This window comes from Acanthisitta chloris, unplaced genomic scaffold (genome assembly GCF_000695815.1).
Source record: "Acanthisitta chloris isolate BGI_N310 unplaced genomic scaffold, ASM69581v1 scaffold35702, whole genome shotgun sequence".
In the NCBI taxonomy this organism is placed as follows: Eukaryota; Metazoa; Chordata; class Aves; order Passeriformes; family Acanthisittidae; genus Acanthisitta; species Acanthisitta chloris.
In genome coordinates this window covers 5,199-17,329 of record NW_008662806.1, presented here as the reverse complement: position 1 = coordinate 17,329, position 12,131 = coordinate 5,199, and the positions used below count along the sequence as shown (strand labels likewise).

Sequence of the window (12,131 nt, the reverse complement as noted above, 5' to 3'; positions counted from 1 at the left end):
CCAAACCAACGTGGATGCCAAAACCAAGGGCAGAGCTCCTGCACCAGCTGAGTGTGACTGTTTGCAGGGCACTCACATCCTCCCTGGCACCTTGCACCAATGCAGGACTCAGTGCTGAGGGTGAATCGGAGGCAGAAGTGATGAGGGAAGGGAGGACATTGCAGCCCTGGGCCAGGCAGGGAGGAGCTCCATGCTCAGACAGTCTCATGGCTCGTGGGGTTCATCTAGTTGATCGATGAGTAGATACTTTTCTGCTCCTGTCCCTCCAGCATGACATTGCCCATCTTCTCATCATCTGTCTGCAAGGGCAACAGGTCAGAAGCTTCACTTGGGCTCGTGGGAGCTGATGCCTCCCTTGGTGAGGGACCTACAGGCTTGGTTTGAGGCTGTGGACCCCGAGAAGCAAAGTGAAGACCTCTCTGTCCACACTCTGAGCTCCAGGGGTTACACCTCACACCATGTGGTCTTGCCCAGCTCCTCTAGGGTGACAGCCATGAGCCCCAACTCACCTGGGCCACAGCCTGGACAGTGAAATAGATGGTTTTGGAGGTCTCCACACCCTTGGTTGGGACTGTCTTTGGGACATTGTTTGTTGTGTTAATCTGGGGAAAGAGAGTTTAGAAGAGTTTGCAAGGCTCAGCATTGGCCAAGAGGTCTCAAAGCCAGAGATCCCTCAGTGATCCACCCCTCCCACTGTGCTCTGCAGAAGTGCTGTCCAAGATGTCACCTCTCAGTTTAATCATGTAAAAGTTAGACACATAAATTTCAACCCTTCTGTTGGCACTGGAAAGAAAGTCTGTCCCTTCCAAGCCAAACCATTCCATGTTTCTCTGATTTGTTGATCCTCCCACCTTTGGGGCTGAGGACAGAGCTCTGGGGAAGCCCCAAGAGGTGCATGGAGGTGACCATGGCCATGGCAGCTGCTCTTGGGCCAACCCCAGTGCTGGGAGGTCCCACTGAAGTTCTCCAAAGGAACCAGCAGACAAAGCCAGGGGTTGTCCACCTGCCATCCTTCCCCCCCTGCCCTGCCATGGGTTGTCCCCATGCGTGCAGAGACCCCAGAGCTGCCACCTGCCATCCTTCCCCCCCTGCCCTGTCATGGGTTGTCCCCATGTGTGCAGAGACCCCAGAGCTGTACAGCTTGGTCTGGCCACGTTCCTGGACATGAACCTGCATGGACTCACCTGCTGGTAAGGGCCAACCTTGGCATACACAGTCATGTCCTCTGCTCCAGCCTCTGCAAGGAGAAAAGGGCAGGAGGTTGGCGAGGAAGGGGCTGCAGTGGATCCCCCTCCACCACCCACGGTCCTGCCTGGATGCTCCTTGCTGAGGACTGAAGGGAATCTTGGCCCCAGGAGTGCCAAACTGGAATGAAAACCTGACCCTGCAGCCCCTCAGAGGGGTTTGCTGTGGGCCTGGGTCGAGGCATCTCTTCTCATCCCACCCTCCCTCCTGCCTGGCTGCTGTGGGAGTGGGACACTTGCTCCCAGTCCAAGGGACAGCAATCCAAGGGATTTGCTGGTGGGAATCAGCTGGTTTTGACTTAAACCCCCAATCCCTGTCTGCTCTCAGAGGACGGAACACATTTGTCTCTCCTTCATGCACTGCAGTGTGAGCGTCAGCTCATGGACCAGAGGGGGAAAGAGAGGATTGAAATCCTTCCTAATCTCATTTTTGGGTCAAAACTGCTCATTTGAAGTGCTGCTTCCAGCCTGGCAGAGGAACAGCCACAGCCCTCAGGGAGCAGCTCAAGGACAGGGTTTGCTGCGGAAGAGCTGGATCTGAGTTATCATCCAGGAGGAGGTTGTGGGCCTGGTGCTGAGCACGCCCTGACATCCCACGTGGACACGTGCAGATGGAAAACAAAAGGCAGGAGCTTTATTTAGCTTGTGGAAACAGAACAGACAAATAACACCTCAGTGAGGCCTCGGCTGGGCATTGGCTCAGTTGTAGCAGGGATGGCCTGGGACATCCAGGAGGTGGGAATGGTTCCAGTGGTCTTTCCTGCCACTGGGTTTCTCAGGAATGGCCACAAGCCATGCCAGGGCAGGTTCAGGTTGGACATCAGGAGGAATTTCTCCATGGAAAGTGCTGTCAGGCATTGGAATGTGCTGCCCAGGGAGGTGGTGGAGTCACCAGCCCTGGAGGTGTCCAAGGAACCACTGGATGTGGCCCTCAGTGCTCTGCTTTAGTTGACAAGGTGGTGATGGGTCACAGGTTGGACTCGATGGTCTTGGAAGTCTTTTCCAGCCTCAGTGATCCTGAGATTCTGGGATTCTTGGCTGGACTAACCCAGAGTCACTGAGTGGAGCTCCTGGCTTGGCTCTGCCCCCTCAGTTGCCTCTTTCCAGCTCTTATGTTTCCCCTCAGATCCCTCTTGCTCTGGTGATCTCAGGGCTGCACTTCCAACTCCTTCTTGGTGGTCTGGCATCAGGTTTTCCAGCAAGAAATCGGGGAAGAGCACAGCTTCAGCCACTGTGGCCTCCCCTGGGATCATCCCCTTGCTCTTTCCTCAAGGATGGAAGTGTCAAGGTCCCTCAGCCAGGGAATGCTCTGGTACCAAGCCATGACAGTGGGTGATTACCCTCCTGATCTTAAGTGCAGCAAGGCTATTCCCACCAGGAAAAAGGGGGAGAGAGAGAACTGCCCCAAAGTCCTACCTCTGTCCGTAGGCTCAGCCGCAGGCAAATGGAAGATCCTACAGCCTGGGGAAGAAGTTGCACAAGGTGCCCATCAGCAGCAGCCCCAGAAGCATCAACCCTGGGCACTGGGGCTGGCTGTGTCCTCTGCTCTCAGGTCCCATCTCCTGCTCCAGGGATGGTCATCCACAGGGGAATGGACTCACCTTTGCATTTGCAGTAGATGATGTAGAAAAGCACTACTGAGAGCACTGCAGCTCCAACCAGAGCTGCAGCCGTGATCCCAACCCAGCTGCTGGACTGGGAGCCTGGCAAGAGAAGAAGGTCCAGTAGCAGCATCCCCAAATCTGCCTGGCTCCTGCTGGCACTAGGGCAGAGGGACACTGGCACAGCTCTGCCTCACACCCCCTGAGCCCCGAGTCCCTGCACCACGGTCTGACACACGGACGAGCTGAGGCTTTGCGGAAGCAGCGGCAGGAGACTCATCCCAGCCCCTCACAACCACCCCAACAATGTCTCTGTGCCCTCCAGGGACCTCCTGGGTGGCTTTGGGGGGAGTAAATCCCATGTGGGTGGTGCACACTGAGCAACGTTCACGTCTCCAGTGAGCCCTTGGCTCTGCTCTCCAGCACAAAGGGATTTGGGGCTCCCATCCCAAACCAGGAGCTTTTGGGGGGACACCTGAGATCCCTCAATTCTCCAGGTGACAAAGGCAGCACATGGATGCTGAGGGCACTGCCTGGACTGCCTGAATATCCTCCACAAGGTGTTTTGGGAGGAGATGGACTATGCTGGCCTTGGGCTCCCCATTTCCCTCTCCCAGGGACAGGAATCCAGGGTGATCTCCCTCTCCCAGGGACAGGATTCCAGGGTGATCTCCCCCTCCCAGGCACTAGGACAGCTGGACATGGATAGCTGCCTCAAGCACACTTCGGACCAAGGCTGGACACAGACAGGAGTGTTGGCTGCTCACCAGTGATGGGAGGGAGGGTTGTGTGTCCTGGCAGCACAGCGAGGGGAGAGAACAGGGAGAGAGGTGAGGAGAGAGGTGCAGAGGGTCCGTGCTCCTCTCTGCACACTCATGGGGAAAAGCTGGAGCTGTGCAGAGCAGTATCCAACCCATCCCACCCCGGGTACCTGCACAGAGCTCAGCGGGCGACGCGAGGGTGACGTTGCGGCTGCTGACAGGGTTCTCTGCCCTGCAGGTCAGAGGCTGTGGAGGCTCATCTGAGGGAAATTCATCCAGCAGCACCTCGGGGCCCTCCTGCCACAGCTGGTGCCCCACGCTCCAGGTGTAGGAGACGTTCCCAAAGCCAGAGCCTGGCGTGGCACAGTGCAGGGCATAGTGGCACCTGCTGCCCGAGCAGTTCTGCACCTCACAACTCACCGCTGGCTCTGGCAGCTCTCCTGGGGGCAGGGAGGGCTGTCAGGAGACTCCTTTCAGCACAACCCACCCCTCAAAAAGCCTCTGCTAAAAGGCACTTACTGTACACCTGGAGAATGAAGGTGGCTCTGACCCCTGAGGCCTTCTCGCTGTAGGTGCCAGTGTCCTCCAGGCAGAGCTGGGAGATGGTGAGGGCAGTACCGTTCTCACGGAAGGTGAAGCGTGCCCTGTACTTGGCGTCTAAAAACGTGATGCTAGGAGGATCTCCATATGACACAGATATTATGGGGTCGTTGTTAAAGCTCCACACTCCCCCATCTTTATGTGGAATCCGGGGGTAGAAGGTGACAGAACTGCCCACGGCTCTGGTCACCACTATCACCTCGTTGGCGTGTGCTGGGAAGAGAAGTTGGGCTGAAGGTGAGGTGACCAGGACAGGATGCACAGTGAGGGTGGAAGGTGGAAGGGACCTTCAAACCCATCCAGTCTCACCCCCTGCCATGGGCAGGGACACCTCCCACCAGCCCAGATTGCTCCAAGCCCCATCCAACCTGGCCTGGAACTCTCCCAGGGATGGAGCAGCCACAGCTTCTCTGGGCAACTTGTGCCAGTGTCTCACCACTCTCACAGGGAGCAATTCATCCCTAATATCCAACCTAAACCTCTTCTCCGGTAGTTGAAGACATTCCCCTTTATTCTGGCACTCCAGGCCCTTGGAAATAGTCTCTTCCCATGTTTCTTGCAGCCCCTTCAGGTCCTGGAAGGTTCCAATTAGGTCACCCCAAAGCTTTCTCTTCTCAAGGATGAACAGCCCCAACTCTCTCAGCCTTTCCTCTCAGCAGAGCTGCTCCATCCCCCTAACCATCTTGGTGCCTCCTCTGGACTTGCTCTAACAGTTCCACATCCTTCTTATGCTAGGGACACCAGAACTGGATGCAGCATTCCAGTTGGGGTCTCCTCTCCACCTCTCCAGCACATCCAGGTCCATCTGGATCCATCCCTCCCCTCCAGCATGTGACCCCACCACACAGCCTGGTGTCATCACCAGCTCACTGAGGGTGCACTCAGGAGGAAGGAGGAAGAGTTTCCTTCTCAATTTTGCCACTTCCCACTTGAGAAATCGCTGCTTCCCTGTTTGGGTTGAGGAAGAATGTTCTCCCCTAGTCCCCTGGAAGGGAACTGGTCCTGCCAGACCATGAGGTTGCCATAGCTCCACAAGGCTCCCCATCCCTAGTTCCCTCTCTCAGGGACATGCAGAACATGGAAGAAAACACTACTTGGGAGATAAATACACAGGAAATTTGGTGGAGCAGCAAATGCTGAGGGCACTGAACGCTCAGAGATAAACGCCTCGAAGCTGTGAGGAGGACACAGCTCTGCCCATTTCCCCTGGAGCGAAAACAGCCCAAAAATACCCCAAGGGGAAACCACAGAAACTGCAAACTCGGAGTTATCATGGCAGGGGAGCAGAACCTGCCCCCAGAGCAGGACACCAGGAGCACAGCTGGATGGAGCTGAGACCTGCACCATCACTCCTCAGAGGGACCATGAGGGCAAGAGGCCACGGCACAACATCCCTGGGACAAATTCCATCCCTGCTCCCACAGGCACCCAGTCCCTCCAGAGTCCCCAACCCACCCTGAGACCCCCATGGGCTCCTTCTTTCTGCTGCCAAGGGAGAAGAAGAAGCACCTTGCACTTACCGTCTTGAAGCCGAAGGAGGAAGAGGAGGGTGAGCAGCAGGAACCAAAACACATCCATCAGCCTGTGGTGTGCAGAGAGAGGTTTTCTGCACCAAACATCTGCGAGCTAGTGTGGTGGCAAGACGCAAGTGTCTGCGCGTGCGCAAGGGTTTCCACTCGTGGTTGGGTGGTGAAGGGAGTTGTGCTTCATGCAGCTCTTGACGTCTCCGTGATATCAGGAGGAACATGTCAAAGTCAAATTCACATCGTAGAAACTTGAGTATAGAGTCATAGTGTGACCACGGGTTGGAAGGACCCTTAGAGATCACCTAGTTCCAACCTCCTGCCCTGGGCAGGGACATCTCCCACCACAGCAGGTTGCTCAAGGCTTTAGCCAACCTGGCTGTGAACACTGCCAGGCTTGGAGCATCCACAACTTCAGGTGGAAAACTCCATTTCCAAGCAGAAATGAGTGTGACAGTTGGGATAAAGAGCATTGTGGCCATGTATGACAAGTGCCCCAGGTCCTCTGTGGGGACTAGCTTGAGGAGACCACGGGGGTCAGGGCTCAGGAGCTGGTGCCCATGGACTGAAGTCTCCAAGGTGTCCTTTAGGTGGGATGCTGAGTTCAGACTCTCCACCCACTCCAACTCCACCCCCTAGACAGGAGAGCTGAACAACAGCCAAACAAGGGGACACTTCCCTAATTGGGGTTATTATGGGAAGCTGCAGGACATGTGGGGTGGGGGAAGTGTGTGGCACCAGCTCTGGTTCCTCTGCAGAGGCTGCTGGTGCCTGGCAGTGCTGCTGGGGGGGTGGGGGACAGGGCACATGGGCACAGGGACCCCTGAGCAGCCTCAACAGCAAAGCAGCAACTCAACTCCACCGAGCTCCAACAGCTCCTCCTGGTCACCATCCTCTGCTAGAGCCATGGGACCAACGGTTTGGGCTGGAAGGACCTGAAAGCTCATCCCACCCCACCCCCTGCCCCTGCTGGAGGTCATTTCCAACCTCAATGATCCTGTGCAAAGTTCCTGACCCTGAATAACAACGTGGAACATCCAGTGGGATGTGGTGGGCTCAGGAAACACCACAGAGCTCCTGAGCTTGTGCAGCCCTGAGGCCATTCAACAGCCAATGTCTCCTCGAGTGTGGAATCATTGGCTTGCTGCACCCTGGAAAACAGGTCCCATTTTTGCTGGCAACACTCCTGTGGAGACTCTGCTGTCCCCTGGCACTGGCAGTGAGGTCTGGGGACACGTGGGGTGGCACATCACAGGGGGCACATTCTTCTGCAAGGCCCCCCAAGGGTGGCACAGGGCACTGGGTGCCAGGGACAGAGTTTGGGGATTCTGCACCATCTGAGAGACACAAGGGGAAGTGTGACCTGCTCTTCCTGGGACCTGTCCACACTCCTGAGGGAAGTGGTTGCTCTGTGGACAGACTTTTCCAGGGAAGCAGCTCAGCAGATTCTCTGTAGGCACAGAAATGGGAAGCTGTGGAGGTGCAAACCCATGGGTTTCTGTTCCCCCCTCCAAAGCCTGACCCATCCTGTGACATTCCCCCAGAAATCCTTCCCGGAAGGCTTCACTCTGTGTTTATTTTCCTTTCCCCCTTTGCCACGGTCCATGAGATCAACTAAACCACCTGAGTTCTGTTGAGGTTATGAGACCTTCCAGTGGCACCGATGGACTGACCCTTCCTCTCCACGGCGCCGAGTCACTCCCTCGCTCATGCCCAGCTGTGAGGTCGGATCCAGACCCTCTCTTCCCTCTCCTGCTTCTCCAGGATCCTGCCAGGAGCCCTCAGGCACAGGCAGGAGAGGTTTCTTGCCACGTTTCAACTCTGCTTCTTCTTTGGCCAGCCCTCATCTCTCCAGTTGCCACCACCACCAACTCTGCTTCTTCTTTGGCCAGCCCTCACCTCTCCAGTTGCCATCACCACCGAGCTGGGCATGACACACACACACACACCAGAGGGTTCTGCCCTGATTCCCCAGGGGTGAATCCAGCCAGGAACAGGGATTTTGGTGCCCACAGGCAGGGCAGAGGCCAGGCTGGGCCAAAGGCTCAGGCCGTGGGCATCGTCACACTGGCGTAAACCGTCATGGGCTCCTTGGGGGGACTCTGCAGCAGAGAGCAGGGGGACGGGGTGGGTGAGGTGCCATGGGCTGCCCCACGGTGATGCCCAGCCAGGGTGAGGGGGCTCAGCCTTACCTGGGAGAGGGGTGGGTGTCCCTGCAGGGTGGGAGCCGCTGGTGGGGGCCGAGGGGCAGTGCCAGGGGCCGTGGGGAGGCTGCTGGCAGCAGAATAGATGGTGGTGCAGGACATGGGGGTGGCACTGGGGGCTTCTTTCGGCTTCTGCGTGGGGGTGAAGGATGAGCAGTGCCAGGCAGGTCCCCACGGGGCCCTTCCCTCCCTCCACCCACTGTTTCCTCCCCAGTTTGCCCTGATCAGCACTCAGGGAGGGGGAAAACCACACGCTACGCTCTAAGCCCCCCCGGGATGCTAAAGGCTTGGGAAGCTGCAGCATCCAACTTTATCCCAGGGATTCCCAAACTAACAGCGACCAGGATGACTCCTGGGACAGCAGGGATGGGTGACCCCCAGTCCTCCCCTACCCCTGGCCACAATGTCACCCTCTCCCTGCTCACCCATGGGGCTGTGTTGACACCCAGTGGCCAAAGCCCAGCGCAGAGGGTGTCACGGAGGAGACACCGCCATGACCTGGGGGGGGCTGGGTGCTGCTTCCACCAGAGACCCTCACCCAAGAGACCCTGTGGAGTCATGCCCACACTCCCCTCAGCTGTAGCACTTGGGCTCCCACTGCTACAGGAGGTTTTCCCTTGTTAAAGGAGGTTCTCCATTGCTACAGGAGGTTTTCCATTGCTAGAGGAGGTTTTCCATAGGAGGTTCTCCCTTATTAAAAGAATCTTTTTCCCCCTGTGCTGAGGCCAGTCAGGGTCAGGTTGGTCATGGCTCACCTCCACCCGCTGCACCTGGGAGTAGATGGTGTGCACAGTATTGTCCATGGCGGCTGGTAAAGGCTCCTGGTTAGCTGTGAAGGGATCACAGAGTCACTGAGGTTGGGAAAGACCTTCAAGACCATCAAGTCTAATCTCTGACCCATCTCTACCTTATCAACTAGAGCAGAGCACTGAGTGCCACATCCACTCGTTCCCTGAGCACCTGTAGTGCTGGTGACTCCACCACCTCCCTGGGCAGCACATTCCACTGCCTGACAGCTCTTCCCACAGGGATCAGATCCTCTGGGGCTGGCTCAGCCCACCCACATCCCACCACCCACCCCAGCACCCTCCCTGGCAACACTCACCCTTGTGCCTGGCCAGGCTGGTGATCTTGAAGGCACCGACGAGCACAACCACCACGATGACAACAACAGCCACCACCAGCAGCACCAGCAGCTCTGTCCTCAGCCCAGCACTGCCTGCTGTAGGGGACAGAGAGGGGATGTGGTCACCTGCCAGCCCTGGGGTCCTGGGGGTCACCTACCAACCCAGAGCCGAGCAGAAAGAGCTGCTAAAGTCTTTCTTCTTCTCATCACCTCCAGGTGATGGGTTTAATAGCACAGGAAACAAGGGCAGGAAATGCTTCTCTTGAGCAACGGCAGCTAAAAACCTGCTGGGAGGGGTGGACTGGGGCCAGCCAAAGCCCTAAAACTCTCTCTGGTGGCTTCGTGGAGATCTGGGGGGGAGGCAGCCACTTTGTCACCCCCCTGAGACCTCAGGGCCAGAGCTCTGCAGCTCCATCTGGGCTCTGGTGACAGTGACACCACACAGGAGTGTCCCACAGCACGAGGGGGCGAGAAACAAGCCTAAAACTCCCCTGGAAAATCTCATTTCAGCCTCTGCTTTCCCTAAGTGGGTCTCAAGCACTTCTGCCTCGGGGAGCTCTTCTGAGCACTGGTCACAGCGAGAGCCCCAGCAGAGGTGTGACCTCATCTCAGCCTCCCTGGGAAAAGGGGCAGAAAACACATCACCCACTGCAACAAAAGTCCCCCCATGTCACAAGGGAGAGCAAGAAACTCCCAGAGACAGACTGTGACTATTGCCCCAAGAGCCTGCGAAGCAGAAGTTGTCACTGAGGTTTTTGACCCTTCCAAACCACCCAGAGTATGAGTTTCAGGCATTTCATGCCTGGAGGACCAGGATGTGGCCAGGGCAGGGGCTGGGCTGGCTGGGGAGGCAGGTGAGACCCACAGCTCTGTGGCTGGTGCTTGTGGGAAGGACCTGGTGACCCTGAGCAGGTGACACAGCAGCTGATTTTCTTGTAAGAAGCCCCTTAGAGGTTGACAAAAACACAGTGAGAAAGTCCCTGCGAAGCAAGAGCAGAACTGGGAGGTTGGAGAGAGTTGGGTGGGCAGCTGGGGACCTGGTGGGTCCAGAGAGGAGAAGGCTGAGGGGGATCTCATCAATCCATGCCAATCTCTCAGCCAAGACCCCCTCAATCCCCACAAACCTCTCCAAGGGGTGTCAGGATGGTACCAGACTCTTCCCAGTGCTGCCCAGTGACAGCACAAGGAGTTATGGCCAGAAACTAAACCACAAAAAGTTCCACCTCAACCTGAGGTGGCAGGGCCCTGGGACAGGAGCCCATGGAGGGTGTGGAGTCTCTCTCTGGAGACATCCCAAACCCACCCGGACACATCCCTGTGTCACCTGCTCCAGGTGCCCCTGCCTGGGCAGGGGTTGGACTGGATGGTCTCCAGAGGTTCCTTCCTGCCCCAACTGCTCTGGGACTCTGGAACTGAGGGACCTACCCCCTTGCTCGTAGCTGCACTGGGAGGAGTTGAAGGTGACAGCTCGGCGGCTCACGAGGTTGCTGGCAGTGCAGACACAGGAGATACTCGTGTTCTCCAGGGCATAGGAGAGGTGCAGGAAGCTGCTGTTGTGGGAGCAGAGCCCTGAGGTGCTGCTGCCCCTGCTGCCCAGCTGTCCCCAGCTGTAGCAGATATCATCCCCTCGCTCTGCTGTGCAGTTGAGGGTGATGGTGCAGGTGCCATTTGCCACTGTCCTGCTGAGGATCTGAACCCTGGGCTCAGACACTGGCTCTGGAGAGAGGTAGAGAGGGTTGGCTCACTGCACCACCTTTGACATCAGGGTGGGCATCCTAGACCACCACCCACCTCCCAGACCTGCTCCCAGAACCACCAGAGCTGGGAGCATCCAGCATGGTTCTCCCAGAGCCACCACCCACCTCCCTGACCTGTCAGAGCTGGGAACATCCAGCATGGTCCTCCCAGAGCCACCACCCACCTCCCTGACCTGTCAGAGCTGGGAACATCCAGCATGGTCCTCCCAGAGCCACCACCCACCTCCCTGACCTGTCAGAGCTGGGAACATCCAGCATGGTCCTCCCAGAGCCACCACCCACCTCCCAGACCTCTTGCCACGCTGGGAATATCCAGCATGATCCTCCCAGAGCAGTGTCTCACCAAACACCTTCAGCTGGACCTGCCAGACCTTCTCCTTGGAGCCCTGGCTGACCCCATACTCGTAGAGCTGCTGGTCCTGCCTGCTGGTGTTGAGGATCTCCAGGGAAAAGTCAGACTTGTGGAAGTGCATTTGGTCCTTCACGAAGTTGGTGCAGTTGTTAGGAAAGTACTTGACCAGGACTTGCTTGCTCTGGGGGTCCTCTGTGTCCCGTTTCCAGTAGGCTTGCCCAGAGTCCTTGGTCATCTCCTGGAACTTGTGAGGGACCTGCAGTATTGTCACCTGCCCCAGGGTGCCCAGCACTGTCTCCCTTGTCCCGTGGCCCATGCCTGGAGGAGAGATGGAGAAGGGATGAAACAGCAGGAAAGCTCATACTGACCATCTCCCTGCTCATCCTGGGGGGGAATCTTCAAGGATCAAGGGGAATTTGGACACACCCTGGTAAGCCACAGCCTGAGAGAGGGTTGGGTTACATGAGAGAAATGGTTTGAGGAGTGAGGAGGTTATATAATTGCAGTTGCAAGCTCAGGTCATCCACCACATCCTGCACCAGCAGCAGCTGCAGGGTGGGAGCTTAAGTCACTCTGTGGTGCTCAGCAAGAGCTCTGCCCCAGGACCATCCCCAGAACCAACAGGGAGAGCCCCAGTCCCCAGCCCAACCTTCTCAGCCCTGTGCCAGTGCCTCACCACACTCACAGCCAAGAGTTCCTCCCCAAGACCCAACCTAACCCTCCTCTCTGCCAGTGCCTCTTGCCCTGTCCCTCCAGGGCCTTGTCAAGAGTTATCTTCATCTTTCTCATGGTTCCTTCAGGCACTGCAAGGCCACAATTAGGTTACCCAGCCCCAGTCCCCAGCCCAACCTTCTCAGCCCTGTGCCAGTGCCTCACCACACTCACAGCCAAGAGTTCCTCCCCAAGACCCAACCTAACCCTCCTCTCTGCCAGTGCCTCTTGCCCTGTCCCTCCAGGGCCTTG

General features: G+C 57.3%; 2 protein-coding genes across 2 annotated transcripts; both read right to left on the bottom strand.

Annotated features, from left to right (window-relative positions):
* Positions 1-224: 224 nt before the first annotated feature.
* LOC103798470 (SLAM family member 9-like) lies at positions 225-5,784 on the bottom strand. The gene is made up of 7 exons (XM_009070734.1): positions 5,727-5,784; positions 4,126-4,419; positions 3,777-4,046; positions 2,846-2,947; positions 1,185-1,237; positions 510-602; positions 225-299 (listed from the first exon to the last, which is right to left on the bottom strand). Exons 1-7 carry the CDS (start codon positions 5,782-5,784, stop codon positions 225-227), a joined length of 945 nt encoding a protein of 314 aa, XP_009068982.1.
* A 1,990-nt stretch (positions 5,785-7,774) lies between these two features.
* SLAMF1 (signaling lymphocytic activation molecule family member 1) lies at positions 7,775-11,486 on the bottom strand (the record flags this gene model as incomplete). Its single annotated transcript, XM_009070733.1, has 7 exons — positions 7,775-7,831; positions 7,922-8,065; positions 8,689-8,762; positions 9,039-9,132; positions 10,540-10,637; positions 10,668-10,775; positions 11,160-11,486. Coding segments are annotated over 7 exons (902 nt in total), but the record flags the coding sequence as incomplete, so codon positions are not given.
* Between the last annotated feature and the right edge of the window lie 645 nt (positions 11,487-12,131).

Coding starts and splice junctions, on each gene's coding strand:
- LOC103798470 (XM_009070734.1), bottom strand. CDS start 5,784: ATGGATGTGTTTTGGTTCCTGCTGCTCACCCTCCTCTTCCTCCTTCGG. Junction 2,948..3,776: donor GCCCGCTGAGCTCTGTGCAG/GTACCCGGGGTG, acceptor TTCTCTTGCCAG/GCTCCCAGTCCAGCAGCTGG. Junction 1,238..2,845: donor CATCTACTGCAAATGCAAAG/GTGAGTCCATTC, acceptor TTCTCCTTGCAG/AGGCTGGAGCAGAGGACATG.